This window comes from Cardiocondyla obscurior, linkage group LG05 (genome assembly GCF_019399895.1).
Source record: "Cardiocondyla obscurior isolate alpha-2009 linkage group LG05, Cobs3.1, whole genome shotgun sequence".
In the NCBI taxonomy this organism is placed as follows: domain Eukaryota; kingdom Metazoa; phylum Arthropoda; class Insecta; order Hymenoptera; family Formicidae; genus Cardiocondyla; species Cardiocondyla obscurior.
Genome location: NC_091868.1, coordinates 5,677,786 through 5,695,596, shown reverse-complemented (window position 1 = coordinate 5,695,596; position 17,811 = coordinate 5,677,786). Strand labels below are relative to the sequence as shown.

The window sequence follows — 17,811 nt, the reverse complement described above, 5'->3', positions numbered from 1 at the left end:
TTCCGCAGTCTGATCCGCCGAGGGAAACAAATATGGCGGTGGGACAGCCGTACTGGAGCTGCAAAGGCTCCACCTCGCAGTTGCCGTATTGTACCAGAAAATCAATACATCCCCCGTTGCTACCAACACCATCGTTGTGTCATCGCGAGCAACCCTCGGCGGCACGCACATCCACGCTCTCGTGCCGGCGTGCCACCCACGCGTCAATCAGAGGGCAGTGGGCGCCTCGTCACAAATTGTGCCAGTAAAAAGATCGACCTGAATGAGAATCGTCTGATAACCCGGTCTCGCTGATAAAACAAGTCGTTTCACCCTCGGGCGCCGAAATCCTTCCGTTCGTTCATCCGGGTGCCACGCGTCCCGCGTCGTCTCACCGTCCCTTCTTTTCGTTTCGATTAACGGCGATCCTCCGCAAAAGAAACGACGGCCCTCCGCGCACTGACGTCACGAACAGTGGCCTGGGCGATAAAAGCCGTAGAATCGATTGATTCTTGCTCCTTAGCGCTCTTTGCCTTACATCGTTGCGTCGCCGATCTAATTAGCCGAGTCATTCGCGGGAGCTGATTAAATACAGGAATCCTGGGAATGTCCTAATTACTGTTCTAATTCTGAATTGTCGGCTGCCTTCTTCAATTGTCCCGATATTCCGCTCGAATGTCTGTCATTGGGAACACGTCCAGAATAGAAGCCGACAACGAGCGGCACGTGGGTTAAGCACGTGCAGTTAATTTTGAACGTGTCGTTAATTTAGTAGGAATTGGAAAGGGTGTTAAGATTGTGCCGTCAGATACTGTACCGACTCGTCCGAGAAGATATATTTGCATCCATTCGCGCGCGCATTCTGGCCCATAAATAGAAACGGCGTCCGATATCTCCAATAATCCATCCCTTCGGCTCTTCCGTATTTCGAACTCTGCGGAAAATGTAGCGCCGGTGCGGTTAAACATTAATGTACGCGAACATTTTCGTCACGTTTTTTTCACTTGGATATCTTGAGAAAAGTTTTAAGTTTTAAGTTTATTCTTTTTCTTTTTCTTTTTTTTTTTTTTTTTGGCGATAATGATAAACACGTATTCATAAAATTTACAATTTAACTTATTAGGAATTTTTTAATCTCTCTTCACTTTTAATATTGCAACTTTGCTAAGTTATTAAAGAAGTTCTATAAAATCAATTCTGTGATCGTGACCTTTATTCTATGTCGACGTTCGATATATGCACTTTTATTGGAACAAAAGTTTTTTTATTTTTTTTTTTAAATTTGCCTCTGCCAAAATAAAAAGTCGGATTAGTACCAGTTCGTACGATTCTGATAATTAGCGAAGATTTGGCAGCGTCATTTACATTCGATGACATAAAAACAGCCGGCCCACATTTTGATTCATTGGCTACCGGCCAATTTTCCATAAAATTCTCCAACGGGAGGGACGTATCAGTCTGGATACTGTCCCTTGTTACGTTAAGGTCAATCTGTCTCACTAGGCCAGTGTGGCATTTCGTGCCACGCAGCTGATAAAAAGACATAGTACAATAGCGGTCCGTTCGCGGTAAATTTAATTAAAAAATAACAATAATAATTGAAATTGGCACAAATTATATATTTTAATATAGAGAATCAATTAATCTTTTTTAGAGAAACTTAATCGGAGATAGATGTGGACTTTCTTTTCATCAATTTATTTAATAGCACACTGACAAGCTCAGCTCTCTTTCTTTGTGCTGTCACTTAGATTTTTTTTCCTTTTTTTTTTTTTTATTAATCAGAGACAAAATTCAATTTCTCAAACTAAATTTAAACGTGATTGGACTTGATATTCGCGAAATGCAACCCGTGCTCTACATTTCGCAGCTACATTGCGAGGCAAAGTATCGAAGAGCGTACAATAAACTGGATTCGCCGTGTTAATGGAAGCCGCTGCGATCCGGTTGACATCCTTCTTAAAAGCATTTACACAATTTTAGCGACGTAGCTGACGGGAAGCTGTATTACGCGGTAACTGATGCTTTCTTCGCCGTCAGACGGAAATGAATATCGAGACCCGCTCGACCGATCGTCTATCGTTACATCATTCGCAATAATAATAACTTTCCTACTCATCTGAAAAAAAAAGTACGTAGACAGTTAGAATATTTATTAATAAACAGGTATTTAAAAGTTTGTATCATTGAAGCTATCGGCGATACCTTGAAAGCTCCCACCACCCCTCTCAAATTTATCCATCTTGTAAACGAAGGAAACTTCAGCGAAGGGTTTAACTTCATTTCGGTGACTTCGCTACTGTTCGAAACTCCAACTAGACCAAAACGTTTATTGGTTTTCCTTCTTAAATTACAATGCTATCAGCACTCGATCATCATATAGAAGAAAAGTGTATTTAGCACAAAAAGATCTTTCCTCGTCCTGCTTTTTTTCCTCTTCAATCTAAGAATTTTCTGAAATAAAATATTGCCTTTTTTATTATAAAAAAATATATATATAAAAATATAGATATTATATTTAAAAAAAAAAGAAAGGAAAGTTTCGATAAGATGCGAAACTCGTAAGACGGTTATAGCGATATAAATTGCTAAACAACGTGCTGTCCAAGAAGACAGCAATAAATTGTACGGCGAAAGCAATCGCGAGCGAAAGCGCGAGGGGCGTCTTTGAAGAAAAGGGAATGCCATGTGATCAGAGTTTACGGGGGCGATCGCGCCATCGTCATCCCCGTCGTCGTGGTGGTCGTCGACGGTGGTGGCAGCGGTCGATGCTACGAGGCACCGTCGCTGGCGCTGGTATCGCTGGAAAATAAGCTCGTCCGAAAGCTCTACCGACTGCAGTAGCCCGGCATCCGTCGGCGCCGCGGCCAGGATAAAAGCCTCGCGCACACGCGGACCTCGCTCTGTCGTAGGGAAGTCTACCGAATGGAAGTTTGTCGCTGAGAACGCGCCGCGATGCGGACCCCGTGCTGATCCAGGAATCGCGGAACGGTATCGTCGTTTCTTTATCTCCTCGCCTCGTTAACTCCCCCTTTCCATCCCTCGAGCCCACCTTCTATTTCGCGCCCTCCGATTCAATCTGATTCTTCGACGGCGGGCCAGGGCGTCGTGACGTAAACCGTCGGCGGTGATTCGCGCGTCGCAGGGACAAATGTGCACGGTGGACAGCAGTGTGACATAGTGCGCGGAAGTAGGAGACGAAGAGATCGGCGGGAGGGCAGAGGAGCGAGGAACGCGGGAAGAGGAAGAAGCGGAAGGTGGACGATGATGATGAGGGGGCACAGGAAGAGGGCACCGAGCCCTGATGCGTTCGCATCATCTACATAGGGGGTACCGTCACGTCGACCCCGAACGGCCAAAGGCAACCCGATCGAGTTTTCTTTGCCCGACTCGCTTCAATTCGTGAGATTCTCGGGGGGTTTAAATCACTCGGGATCCAGCATCGCCCGAGGCCTCTTGAAATAGAACGTGAAAAATATTACAAATTACCCCGGACGGCGTAAAGAAGAATTTACGTATCAGCGAAACAAAATCTGTTCGCGAGTAAACGTTTGAGGATTATTAAGTAGGATAACATATTACCTCCATCGTAATAAATTTGCATCGCGATAAAGAGGAGCTCTTAGAGTCACGTTTACATCCTAAGGAATTAATTCATGAACGTTATGTACTTGGAATATCCACGAAAGAGACGCTTTTCATTGATCATTTCTTTTAGACGGTAAATAATTCTAAGATTATCGCTTAAAGTGGAGTAAAGTACTTTTTTTTTTCACGTCTTATAGGAAAGATAAATAATAACCGTACGAATAAAATATTCTTTTGAGGTAAACCTTGAAAAACGTAAGCAAGAAAAAATAATTAAAATAAATTTTATAAATAGATTTTGTTGTTGAACTAATTATGTGCGGAATACCCTTCTATAAAAGAACGTTGTGTCGTAATTATTTTTATTTTTACTTTCGTAATTATTTTACATTAGTGATTGCAAATAAAATTGGAGAATAAAATAATACTTTCACAACTTACTCGTTGTTAGAAACTGTTAGCAGCTTGAAATAATGATAACTTTTTGTTATCTACTCTAGGCATTATAAAAATTATATTAGATAAAGGAAAGGTTAAACTTGTGCAATAGAGACACGCTATGCAATAGGGTATAGCCTACGACGTAAATGCATTAAAAATTTAAGTTTAATAAAAGTTATATAAGCATTTTTGTGCATGTTCTAAAAAGAATATACAATTTAATATTAAATTAAATTTATCAGCATATGAGAAAAAAAACTATTGAATATTTTCTGGTTAAACGTATAGCAAATTAATAATTAAATTAAGACGCTATAAACAATTGGATTTTAGCATTAATTTTTTTACATAAATAATAGATTATTTTTGCCAATAATGCTAATAATTTTTATCATTTTTTTCTCATCGAGTTATAGTGCATAAAATGCTTTTTTTAATTACTTAATTTCTCGTTGTACTTTGATTCGATACAAATCTTTATTTAACAAAAAAAAAAAATATTAACTGCATAAAATAAACTGAATTGTTATGTTCAACGCGAAAGACACGTTACAAAGTTTTTAATCTCTTCGATTAAACGTTTCTACGTGAACTTACTAAACCTTCTTAAAGTTCGGCATAAGTTTTATCTTTATTGATCCTCGTGCAATGTATATGCGCGTAACGGTAATCCATAAAAAATAAAATCCCAATAACGTGCAAAGCAATATTTCGGATCTCCGAGCTAAGATCAATTCCGCGACCATCGTTTTGTCTTTCTAGGGCGTTAGAAATTTCTGGCAGTAAGTTCTTTGAATTACCTTTCGTGACTAAGAAAATTGAAAAACAGTCTTACCTTAATATTGAAGACTTCAAACATTTTAGAAGCCACGCGGATTCCATTTTTCTTACTTTCCTACAAATTTTATATCAATATAAAAATCAAACAGTTTTATCAAATATACCCGTAACCAAAAACAAATTTGTTTTCTTTTACTTTTCTTCACGAGAGCTTGATGAAAACTAAATTTACGACGGTAAGAGGTATTGTCTCATTTATCTATAACGAGAATCGAACGATCGCGTCATTGTGCTCAAAGCCGATAGTGTCGTAGACCAAGTTAGAAACGCGTAATTGTCCGACACTTTACTTCCTGCGGTAACCTACACTGAAATTAAGGGTATTTTGTGTTATACCGTGTACGTCGTTATACTATATGAATTGCAAGTCATGAAAATTATAATCGTCAGCAACTTTTAATACGACTCTCGCACGTTTTAAGCAAGATGGAGCTTTTTGAATCGTTGAACAAGTGAATAAAATATCAATAATTTCGTCTTTTCCTCAATAAAAAAGAAAATTGTTATCACAGTCTAAATACGACGGGAAATGTTAGATTTATTACCGATAGTATTGATTTCGCCTATCACCACTGCCATTTACAGGCTCTATATACGTACCCCTAGTTTGCTAAAAAATAAAACAGACTGTGAAATAATATTACACAAGCCTTGGATAATATTAAAAAATAGATATCCTTTTATTATTCGATTGTACGTACGTTGCAAAAGAAGGGAAAAAAAAGTCGTTTAATCAATACGTCGCTTTAAAGTGATCAAGATAAATGACGCTCGTTGCACAATACGTACAAAAGAGCCTCCAACGGAAGCATTCCGGCGCATACGAATCCCCGGGAATCTCCGTGACGAAAATCACCTCCCCCTGAAGAAGGGTGACTCAGTGACTCTCCGCGAGGGCTTTCGGGCCGCGCGCATAAAGAAAACTCGATCCGTGATTCCGGATGGAACAAAAAGGAATTACCTGCGAAATTGCCTGTAGATCATTCCGTCTCTTCGATGTTCGACGTTTGACGACGAGCAGCAGGCACGCCGAGGACGACGGCGGAGACGGCGACGACGACGGCGGCGGCGACGACGTCGCTTAAAAGCCTCCAGCACGAAACCAGCACTGCCGTTTGTTCTCCGAGATGGCGGACGAAAAGGAGAAGCAGACGTTCTTGCAGAAGCTGCTGTTCTACACGACCGCGTTCTTCATCCTCCTCAGCACCTTCAGCCTCTTCGCCTTCCTCTTCTTGGTCCCCTTCGTTATCGACCCCGCCTTCACCACCATCTTCATGCAGTTCGACACTCGACCCGCCGAGTGTGTTACCATCGACGTTGAGTCCAGAAGAGGTGAACAATCGGCACTCTTATCCCACCTGTTCGCTCTCGTTGTCGCCCCCTTCTTGCATGCCGTGTATTGCGAATTCTCTATTCTCCGCTCTTCTGAAATCTCTTCTACTTTCGCGGCCAATATGAGTCCTTCGTGTTTCTCTTTTTCTGTGTCAAAGCATGAGTGTTTGTTAGTACGAATGTATGTGTCATTTTGCATTTGTATGTATGTGACGAAAGACTTTGTTTTGTTTAAATTGCAAAATAATCGTGTGTACAAATCACATTTAATCTCACTATAAGAGATATACCATGCAAAATTTAAATTAAAAAAAAAAAAAAAAAAAAAAAAAAGAAAAAAGCACGATCGAAAATTAGACTTCTTTTTCGAAGAAAAATTATATATTTTATTTCAAAAATATTTTATGTGACAGATAATGATAAAGCGTACATCAGGAACTGACGTAAATGTCCATTTTCAGAATTAGGTCAGCATCAAAATATGCGAGTTTCATAAATGATTGGAAAGGCTATTTCTAGATCGAAGAAAAGTGACGAAGTGCATCTATAGGGGACAATTGACATTTTCGCGTTTGATTTAATATTAATCGTATGATTATTTATTTAGTAGGCACAAAATATTTTTATTCACTTGCTAAGTCGTATAAAAATTTGCATATAGACAAAAATTACGATAGTAATCTTACCTTTGATTACCCAAACAGTACTGGTGACTTTTTGCTGACTAATAGCCAACTAATAGTTGACTCAGTGCTATCTCAATGTAACGGCAAATATTGAATAACGTTATTCCATCGTGATTGCTTCGTCTTTCTGTGCCGCCTGGGAAATACTTTCCTAATTCGTTCTGGGTCACGATAGAGTCCATAGAGATTTTAACGAAAAAATAAGCTTATGAATTTTCTATTCCCCAATGACACACATCTGCCACTCTCGGGATGATCCATTGCACATACGTCAATATCCAACATAAAAGTTTAATGCTAGCATATAAATTTAAATTCGCTATTAAATAAATTCCATACGAGTAATCTTTTTTAATTTTTTTTTTTTTTAATTTAGATGAATTAAAAAAGAGAACTAGCAAAACTTTATTATTATTTAGTAATACATATAAAAACAATTTTATTTATTGAATAAAAAATATAAAGATATTAAAAAAATGGAAACAACCGGTCAGTCGCTTGAGAGAGGCCGCGACGAGTAGTGATAAGATCGACGCAACTGGTGTCTTTGTGCTGTTGGTACCATCGCGACTCACGCTCATTCGCGTTCTCTCGTTTCTATTTCGTCACTTGAAAAATTTTTTTTTCTCTTCGTGGACGTCAATAGGGCGCAGGTGTTCTTCGCAATTGAATACCGGCCTCGTGTCGACACCCTTGCAGCAACTTACGGTGTAAAATACTTGCTGACGGATCAATCTCTGACACTCTTTGCTTCCATCGTCTTCTTCGCCTCTGGCATGCATGTTTCCGATATTTGTTTCACGGTGGTCTATCCTTCCAATGTCGTCGCACACGTGCGTTGACTCGTATCGACTCGTATACTTGGAATAAATTTGCATAAATGGGCGCTATCACTTTCTCATTAAAGCCGTCGCATCGACGACGAGTATCAGTTCCTCAGAAACTGGAATAAATTAGTATTTCCATAGTGTCTTCTATAAATTATGTATAACGCTTGTCGGAAGTTGCGAGCTTGAGTTAAAAACTTCAACTCCGGTCTCGGAATATTTTCATAAAAAATCATCCGCGGTACGCTGTCTTCATGCTTTCACGCGCGGAGGTGCAGTCATTAATCTGCTTTCATGCTTTCATTCGCTCTTACGACTTTACGTATGTACGGCTGTATGTGTGTACCTGTGTCTGGATGTCGTTCATTCAGCAGTTATTTGTTCATGCGTGATTGTTTGATGTACTGTACCTGGATTACGTTCCGCGGGACCGCGCGAATTTCCATGAATGATCGTTGAGTCCAGGTACGAGCAATTGCTCATGGACATCCTGTAGAGAGGGTTGCACTAAGGAACTGTACGATTGCACGCAAATACGCGTCAACTATAAGCTACCAGATAACACGACCGATGGGTCGGATGGGGAAGGCGGAGCGGTAGGAAGTGTCGAGGACGACGAAGAGAACAAGCGGATGCCTCGTTACGAGCGTTCCTTAGGCGAGTACATCGAAGACCTTGACGAGAGCTTTGCCGTGAACGACGAGAACGGACTGCCGAAATCTTTCCCTACAGGTATTGAAGCGATATCATACCGAGGACTTGAGATTATATTCAAATCCTACCTGAATCGTCCAAATCTGTTGACCCACATTTGTTCTCGAAAGACCGTTTGGTATATCGAAAAGAAAAGCTCGTTATTTACTCGTGTAATTGATATTTTACTTGTGCATCAGAGAGCTTGAGACGCTATAAATATCGTGAAATTATTATATAAATATAATTCCATTCTGTTATTCGATTAAAGAATCGACAGAAATATTGAAGTAAAACCAGTGCTTCGAAACTATACATTGATAACTTTTAATAATTACGTGATATCTTTAAATAATTTTTTTTTTTTTTAATTAATACTTAAACTAAAAAATCTCTATTGTGATAAATTATTTCGATTGATTCAACGAGCGAAAAACTGTTCGAAACGGATGTGAATTTACCAATCTAGATAGAGCATTAAAACTATTTGCGAGAGATAAGGCTTTCCCAGAAAAAAAAAAAAAAAAAAAAAAAACTTGAGCAATTTATCGCTGAATGCGAAAGTATTCTGTATACAGAAGTCATTATACGTACTTCTTTGCCCCGTATGATTTTGTTCTTCCGGTGCTCTTGCTGGAAAGCGCCATCGTGGCCGAACAATAACGAGGGAAAGTTCGCAGGTCTCATGGGCAACGACTCCGAGTGGTACTTCACCGGGGCCAAGCTGTTTCCCAACGTAAAAGGCTGTGGATACCCTCCAATGCTGAATTGCAGTATTTTCTACCGGCAGTACGCCAACATAGGGCAGAACTTTAGCTGTTACTACTCGAAAGTGGATCCCGGGATAGTCATCAGCGACCTCGACATGTGGCAGGTCTCTGGCGTTGTACACACTTTCCACGCATGGACCTCCTTGTCGCGCCTATCTGTGTGCCTGTCTGTCTGTACTCTCAACCCTAATCCGGGATGTACAAATTCCCTCGCAACGTGATGGCATCCGTCGTCCCAGCGTGGCTTTATAGCCCTCGCGTCATATAACTCGGTGACCGGGTTATAGGTAGAGATTTTCCCCGTGTAATGGTATGCGCAAATCACGCGAAAGAGCTGTGTGACTTTTGCCCGAGTTAACGCCGGGACGAGCGCACTTGAGAATCAATACTGCGGCCTGCCTATCGGGAGCATGGTGTAATATACAGCCGAAGCTACCTCGTACGAAATTATTAAACGAATAACGGTAATGAATTCGTGGGAAATTAAATCGAAATTTGAATACAGAGCTGCTCCCTCGAAAGTTATCCCCCCGATTGTCACTTTTACCGCGACTTTGTGCCGCAAATAAATTTCCCGGTTTATTCCACGCAGCCTGATACTCGTGTCTTTATTGATCTCTCGTAATATCAATTAATTACTCTTAATTTATGAAGTTTAAACTACAATGCAATTGCGCTCGAGTTCGTAAGCTTCGAAATTGTGTAACTAATGTGTTTAAAGGTAATCTTTATTTCGAGATAATCTGTATTTAAAAACAATTCATCCGCATGCGCGCCGGGAATTAATTTACTGGAATTATACGAAGGAGATTACGCGTAAAAGATGTAAAGCGATAGTAAAGCGGAAAAGGGATTTTCCGGGCGCGGGGCACGGCGCGCAGCGAAGTAGCGTTAACGGCGACGGAAATGCGATCGTCTGCACGAGGAACGGACAATGCATTTCAAGCGGTTGAATGGGCGGCCGATGACAAAGACGGAAGCCATCGCGGCGCGCGATGCGCCGCCCGGAAGAAAAGAAAATTTCTCCCGGCGCGCAGAAATCCAATTTCCACAAGTGTGCGGCCGGCGTGGTATTATAAACCGCCGATAACATCGGCGATCCCGGAAAAGCCCGCTGCCGTGCTCTCGATGCTACACGAATGCCAATCCTCCGAACGAATGAACGACAGGAAGAAATAGGATCACGCGGCGCGAACAACACGCTCCTCTCGGGGCTATTCTTCCGTCAAATTTATAGAAAAGTCACTTTGCGAAATCAACCCGGCGATATTTTAACTATAAAATCCCCACGGGAGATATTGAGCAAACGTTTCTTTATTATTTATTCGCGGCCAGAAAAATTAATAAAAGAATAAAACGCTCAATTATTTTTCAATATAAAAATTTCTGCGGAGCGGCAGCATCATACCGATCATACATCAACCATTACTACTTGTCAATTGCAGCTTCGTTATTCTCGTTATCATTTATTCGCGTTTTATTAGCAATCGTTTATTATCCATTATTCATTGGAGAATATTTATCTCCACGATTGTTTTTTTACTCGTATTATTAATTATTATTTGTATTAATTTTATAATTTTTTTTTGTACGCCGACGATCAGCGAATCGAGTAATTAATTTGCAAAATATACTAATCTTTCAGTCAAAATTCGTTCGCGGGATTTCCTCCGCAAAGCACTGTCGAAGTTTAGGTAAAAGAACCCTGGATGTATATTAGTTTCTGCCGTGCTCTGGTCACATGTTTTTGAAACGCTTCCTCAGGTGTACATGAACCTTGTGTACGCGATGGCAATTCCGATACCATCTTTCATAATCTCGGTGATATACCTCACCATCGCCTACTTCAAGATCTACAACGAAGACGAGGAGGTCCTCGTGCGAGATGGCGAAGCGGGTGAGGAAGGAGAGGAAGAGGAAGGCGACGGTACACCCTTGCCACCCACTAGCGGTGCATTGACGCCCGGAAGTGAAGCCTTCAGGGAGGATTTGGCGAGCTTCGGGCATCAGCTCAAGGTCGCAATGGCCGATGACATCAGCAGGGAAAGTCTTGACGGGATTCCTAACTCGCTTTCCATTCAGGGGTAAGCACCGCCTCGAAAATCTCTTATGGCATTCAATTTTCGAATCAAATTCGTTTGCTATTGAACTTTGTCAGAACAAGTCAACGAAAAAAAAAAAATAAAAAAATAAGCTATTTACATTCACCATCTTACTTGTTGACTGCCGATCCTAAGCTTTTAAGCGTCTTCGTGGTCTTTTGTAGGACTTCGACGAGACTTTTTCTAAGCGGTAACTGTAAATAGGCGTCATCACTTTAACCGCAATCGTCGACGATTTAAAGTTATTCCCTAAGAATGGTAATCCCGTCTAAGCTCCAGAAAAGCTTGCGGTGCGATCTTCTCTGCTTTTCCGCATAAATATTAATACATCAAGTAAGATATAAAAAGTAATAGTATAAATAGTAAATCTTTAAGGTAAATAGTTAACAAAAAATTATTAGCAATATTTTCGAAGGCACAAACTAGAATTGAGAAAAAAAAAGAAAAAAAAAGCTCTGTCTTTTTCACCTCACTTGTCTATCTCCGCTTCTTAGTTACGGAAAGAGCTAACTTAGCTGCCTAAGTGCTTCACTCAGATGCGGTAATTTTACGCCAGACATAAAGTTGTCTGAATGAACGACTGGCTATAGAAATAGCGCCGCCGAGTGCGTAAATGTCATCTCGCAGTCCACACGCTGTATGTTTATACGCTCAAGTATGACGTTGCTATAGAAGCATTCAGTCAATTTCCTTCGCGGTTTGCGGCGAACCGAAGGTGTTCGATAATCCATGCGAACAAGCATCCCTCTGTAGAAAATTGGCTAGTTGCAAGCAATTGGGTTGGTGTGCCAAGTCGTTCACAAATAACTCAACACATTCATGCGTCTACAACCGTCAGTTTCATAATGCATCTTTTACGTATATGTATTATAACGATAAATTTTACGTTTCGAAGGTGTTGTACGTGAAGACGTTCGCTAGAACGTACACCTCATCGATGACAAATAAGCAATCGATACGTAACGAACACTTTATTACACGCAGGGATAAATGTTACTTTAGCTCTTACGTACATACTGCTTCGCGTGAATAAACGCGACTCAAGAAGGGCGTACTATATCTAAAAGTATGCCGGATCACGTACATATTAGATTACGTCCTTAATATTCAGACCTTTGCGTTATTCTGGCACGATTCGAATTTGAATTAATCGTACCGCAGATTCGAAAGCTCTGCAGAGGAATCGATTGCGGAGAAACTCTACGGTACACGTCGTCCAACAATATTTGACAAACGAGAATTCCGAACTTGCAGCGAACCTTTGACGAGAACGCGAAGTACCGAGATGCCTTTGGCCAAATGTGCGCGATTGAATGTCGCGGTTGTTAGAACAGAGACTGAATTAATTTGCGAGCCATAAAAATCCGTATCCCGCTTATCGTTTCGTATTTACCTCTCTTGTTTTTTTCTTTTTTTTTTTTTTTCTTAAATTCGTACGATCAACATTCACAAGACTAATTGATTAAATTCCTACTGATGTAATAAAACGATGACGCAGCTAAGTGCTCTCGACCACACTACCAGCGCATCTATCTATAAATAGCGAACTCGGGATGCAGGGCGATATAGGTCGAACGACTGCGCGATAGACGGCGAGTCGCCACTACCGTTCCCACCCTCGTTCAACCGCATACACAGAGTAATCTATCCGAAGTATCCCCGATTCATACCTACCATTCAAAGGCAGCGACAAAAGCAACGATCAAACACTTATATTTCGTCGCGTTATGATCTTTCGAGCGGAAATTTTTCGCAAGCTGCGCGACAGCGTAACGAATTTGTTTTCGTAATCCTTCCACGGAGGAGAGCACCAGTTTTCTAACATTTTTCTCAAAAGAGGTCGTAAACGACCCCGGCGCGAAACGTGTACGTATACTTCGAAAACATTTTTAAGTAAACACTGGCCGAGAGCGAGTGTTCTACATCCGTAAGTAATCCGTTCTACTCTCGAAAAGAACTACACGCGTGACAATGTATCACCTCTCGTGCTGAGAGGATGTGACGGCGAAATAAGTCTCTTCACACGAAGCGTGTACTACTTTTTTTTTTTTGCCCCAGTTTATTTAGCGAATTCATTAGTGAATTTAAATTAAGTTAGTGATTAATCATTTTTCCATTTCTTTTGTGAAAATCTTTCAGCAATGACGAAAAGCTTTAACGCGAGCGTATTTCAACGTTATACAAAAATGAAACTGACCTTGTTGGAGAGAGGATATTAAAATTAATGTAAATGAAACGAGCTGATTATAAATACCTATATAAACTGATGAGATTTCAGCGGTTTAAAATGTATTATGTTCCAAACGGCGAATTCTCAACGATACCGTGTTGAATTCATCTATTTTTGCGCGACCATGCTCGACGCGGGCACGCTTACGTGCGGCACGAATTCGCACGTGTGTTTGTGATCAATCGCGAGTTAGTTCCCACGCAACCACGAGAATCGGCAGTTTTGACGTCCATACGGAATGCGTGAGAGAGACCGCGCTGAGAGACTAAGCAAGGACGCGAGCATCGATTCTGACCCAAGCCCCGCCTAACTCACCCTTGCTTTCTCAGCCCTTCCCATGGCTTCCAAACGACAGCCTTCGAGCTCACCTACCCTGCCGAATTTTCGCGGTCGTCTATTCGCGAATGCTGCGCGAGCTTCTCGAAACCGAGCTATTAAGGTCGTTCGCGTTCCGTACCCATAGACGAGCAAGTTTGAGATATCAACGAGGCTTAGCATTCACAAACTGAACACGAGCGAAGCATTTTAAAGGTGTGACCTAAATTAAAATGAAGATAAAATAGTACTTGTTATAAATAATCATTGCATACATTTTTTTTTTTTTTTTATAAATGATAATAATAAAATTAATTTTTAAAAAACTATAAAACGCATATTTATGTTAAGATTTATTGTACTTAATAATTTAAATAATTTAAAGCAGCAAATTGTGTCGAAAAAAATAATGTAAACTCGAAATGTTACTTATTAAGGAGATATTTAAGTAAGAGAAGTTTCACGTTCGTATTTTACTTACAGAAACTTGAGCAAGACGATGACGACGAGTATCTCAACTCCCCCTGGGCCGACGGCAGCAGTTTGAAGCGGCATTTTCAAGGTCTGAATAATATCTCGTGGAGACCACATTAGAGGGGCGATTCCATCGCCGTCTGTGAAGAAGCAAGGCGTTATAGCGGCCGAAGAAGCTCTCTTGATCGAGGAAGGAGCCAAGTTATCTTTCAGTCTCAGGATCGATTAAAATCCACCCTCGCGATTCACCGGAGTGAACCAGAGGCACGCTCGGTATTCTCGAGCGACTCGAATCTCACGCGAATGTACGTGGACTCGATTTGACGATTCTGCCATTTCTCTATTGCAAATCTGTCCCTGTTGTAAGCGCCGACTACTTGCGGATGTCGCAACGACACTTGCCGATATACTTTTTCCTACTCGTAGCTCAATAATTGCGATGTTACGCGTATCGATAACTCTGTCGCAGCTCATGCCAGAAAGAAAGAGAGGCACCAGACCCTCTCGAAACGCGTTATCTTCAACGCGACGCTCGTATGCGCCAGAAAAGCTGTTCATTTCACGCAATGTTTAACGTTGGCACGCGGCAGCTGTTATTCCGCGCGTCAGATTGATTTACCTCGCACGATGCCTTCTTCGTAGCTTGTCTAAGTGCGGTTCGCGATCCGAAATTAACTCGCGAATCTCGTGCCTGTATATTGCATTCCGTGAACACAAAGGAAAACTGTCCTTACTGTCGTATGCATAGCGTTCGGGTACACCGTATATTTTTTAACTATTTTCCATGCTGTACCCGCGACGGTAGGCGATCGTTCTGCGTAGAAAGGAAATAAATCGGCTGCTTTGGAGGCGGTACGAGTCACGTAAAAAAAGAAATAAAAAAAAAAAAACAAAAAAATATGTAAAAAATTTAAGCTTGCGCCACTTTGAATTGTACATAAATCGCATAAAAGTTGTAAATTATATCGATTTAAGGGCGGATTACAAATCTGCATGTGCAAGCGTGTCTCTCGCAAATACGTTCTATGCGGCGATCAATACCAAATGACGTTTTTACGTAAACGATACACGTCTCGGCGATCTCCGTCGCACTCGTTAATCAGCCGTATTTTAAAATTAACCGAGCTCGTGCCGTTCTCGAATTGACCGACGCAAACATGCAACGAAGCGCATACCGAGCATATGTTCCCTCTGGTTCACTCAACGATACCGAACGGACGTCCAGCCGTGGTACGCGGAGGAGGGAAAAGACGCGTGGCGTGCATCTATCTCGCGGCCGTCACGCGTTATCTGTATATTAAAATCACGAGTTAGTTATGGACTTAAAGAACTTAATCAACTATGAGCTAAATACCGTTAAACGTTACGAGTATTATCAGGTAATTCGCTTGCTGTGTGATCATGATGCGTCCACTCGCGTGCATCGTTAGACACTTTTATCAGACACACCGACGACATCACGTCCGTTCCACTTTTAACTGGCGCGACACGCTTTTGCAAGTAAAAAAAAAAATTAAAAAAAAAGAAAAAAAAATTTAGGAAAAAGAAAAAGAACGCGCGATTCGCAAATGTCCACCCCCGCACCCCGTTGCGGCCTCGTCCATGTACTATGATCTCCACACGCACAATTTCTAACGTTTTTTCAGGTACCTGACCGACACGCACGGAGATACATAGGTACCTTCGCGAGTCTTACGACTACCACATGTACGCATTCAAATCGATATGAATGCATAAAGCGAAAAAACGTTCGGTATATAATGCGAGGAGAGGGCTTCTCTCGAGTTAGGGCCTGTCGTTTTTTTTTTTTTTTTTTTTTTTTTTTTAGGTGCGCTTTCTGCATTCAAACGGGAGAGAGATAAATGCGCCGTTTTCTTTAAAATGTAAGCGAAAAGGGGAAAGCTGGCTTTGAGAGCATAATTAAAAGATGAAATAATTACAAGGTGCAAACCTAGCGCTAAATTGTTTGTTTGTCGATGCGTATTATTTGTACATTTTATCATATACGTCGAGATTGACACGCACGGAATTTTTTAAGTATCCCTCAAAGGGTGAAACGTATTTAGTGGCCAATAGTTTGAGATAAATCGCCGTTTTATTAGTATTAATCGCAATGAGCTTTGTGCTACTCCTCCAGGCTTGAAAAGAACAACTTGTCTTATTACCGTCTCAATGTTGGCCATGAACGTAATTAGCCGTACGCTACGTTATGATTTTAGCGTTAACATCGCCCGGGATATCGACCAAACGCTTGCCGCATGGAAACTCTGAGAGTGCCCATGTGATACTTTGAATTGCCGGTGAGCATTTAGTTGTAACGTTTGTATAGTAACTTGGAATTGTTTGCGGATAATTTAATAATTTACCCACAGACTCCTTGAAAATACTGATGCTCTGTAAGGCAATAAATTAAACGAGTTAAAAAAAAATAAAAAAAAAGATGACCATATGTAATTATCGCTCGATACCGGTTTACGTTTTCGGGATTCGCGCTGTTTTCCGCGATCGTACATATATGCACCAAGCAATACTCACAACACATACACGGACACCATTGTCAAAAGCACATTCTACACACGTCGGTAATCTATGAGGGGAAAAAAAATATTAAAAAAAAAAAAAGAAGATAATTAAGTTGTTTTTATGGATTAAGAACAAGTTGTCTGTGATCTACAATAATTAAAAGAATATTTAATAAGTATTAACAGATAAAAGTATAATTGAGATAATATCGATAATGTTGAACGATGGTGAACGGGGGAAGAAATAATTGGAGAACTTTTATTGGTACAAGTTGAGCGCAGGTTTCTCGAGGCATGACTGAGCAATACGATAGTAACAAAGGAATAAAATATCGTATAAAAAAAAAATTAAAAAAAAATTTAAGATCATCGTAAAGGAATTCTAGAAGAAAAAGAGGTATATATTATATAAATTACGAAAAAATAGACTTACACGATAGAGCACGCAATGTGTGAGAACATTCAAATCGCTACTGTTAATCTGTACTTACTAACTTGCGATATAAAAACAAAAGTGCGTGCTGCGTTCAGATAGTACCAATAAAAAAAAAAATTATATATATATATATATTATATGGCACTTGACCGTCGCGGCTAAAAAGTATATAGGATTAGATAGATTTATAGAAGCGTAAAAACACCAAAATCGTTCCTTCCACCCGCTCCGGCCGTGTATTCAATTTTAAATATGTCGCATCTCATATGTGAAGTCAAAGCTCTGTAAATTTATAAAAGCGCACCTCAGAACGCAATTAGCATCATCTTATTAAATGAAGGAAAGGAACTATATAAATATATACGCCCGTATCACCGAATAAGTTATTCAACGAGTGTTGCGAAAAATATTCGAGATAATTTTTCTACAGTTCTGGCACACAGGAGACGAGCAAACATCATCGTCTTTATATTTATGTACATTTTAATTATAAAATTTTCAATATTATTATCGAACTATGATCGATTTTGTGTGAAAGTGTATATGGCTTTTTCTGCGATTAACAATAAAATGTTT

The 17,811-nt window shown here is 40.4% G+C and overlaps 2 protein-coding genes across 2 annotated transcripts in view; both read left to right on the top strand.

The window, feature by feature from the left end:
• The window catches only part of LOC139102461 (cilia- and flagella-associated protein 298), a 46,882-nt gene extending 30,723 nt beyond the window's left edge, over nt 1-16,159 (top strand). The window contains exon 6 of the mRNA XM_070656358.1: nt 14,287-16,159. Within this exon, the coding sequence (XP_070512459.1) occupies nt 14,287-14,397 (111 nt within the window). The 3' untranslated portion in view covers nt 14,398-16,159. The remainder of the gene's footprint in view (nt 1-14,286) is intronic.
• On the top strand, nt 2,803-11,244 carry LOC139102460 (protein tipE-like). Its single transcript, XM_070656356.1, has 5 exons — nt 2,803-3,309; nt 5,828-6,180; nt 8,159-8,425; nt 9,067-9,260; nt 10,921-11,244. The coding sequence occupies exons 2-5, from the start codon at nt 5,976-5,978 to the stop codon at nt 11,242-11,244; spliced, it is 990 nt and encodes a 329-aa protein (XP_070512457.1). The 5' UTR covers nt 2,803-3,309; nt 5,828-5,975.
• Nucleotides 16,160-17,811: the final 1,652 nt, after the last annotated feature.

Bases quoted from the DNA above. Each gene is read 5' to 3' on its own strand.
- LOC139102460 (XM_070656356.1), top strand. From the start codon at position 5,976: ATGGCGGACGAAAAGGAGAAGCAGACGTTCTTGCAGAAGCTGCTGTTC. The intron at 6,181-8,158 runs GTGAACAATCGG...CGTTGAGTCCAG, and splicing joins CGACGTTGAGTCCAGAAGAG to GTACGAGCAATTGCTCATGG. The intron at 8,426-9,066 runs GTATTGAAGCGA...GAAAGTTCGCAG, and splicing joins GCCGAAATCTTTCCCTACAG to GTCTCATGGGCAACGACTCC.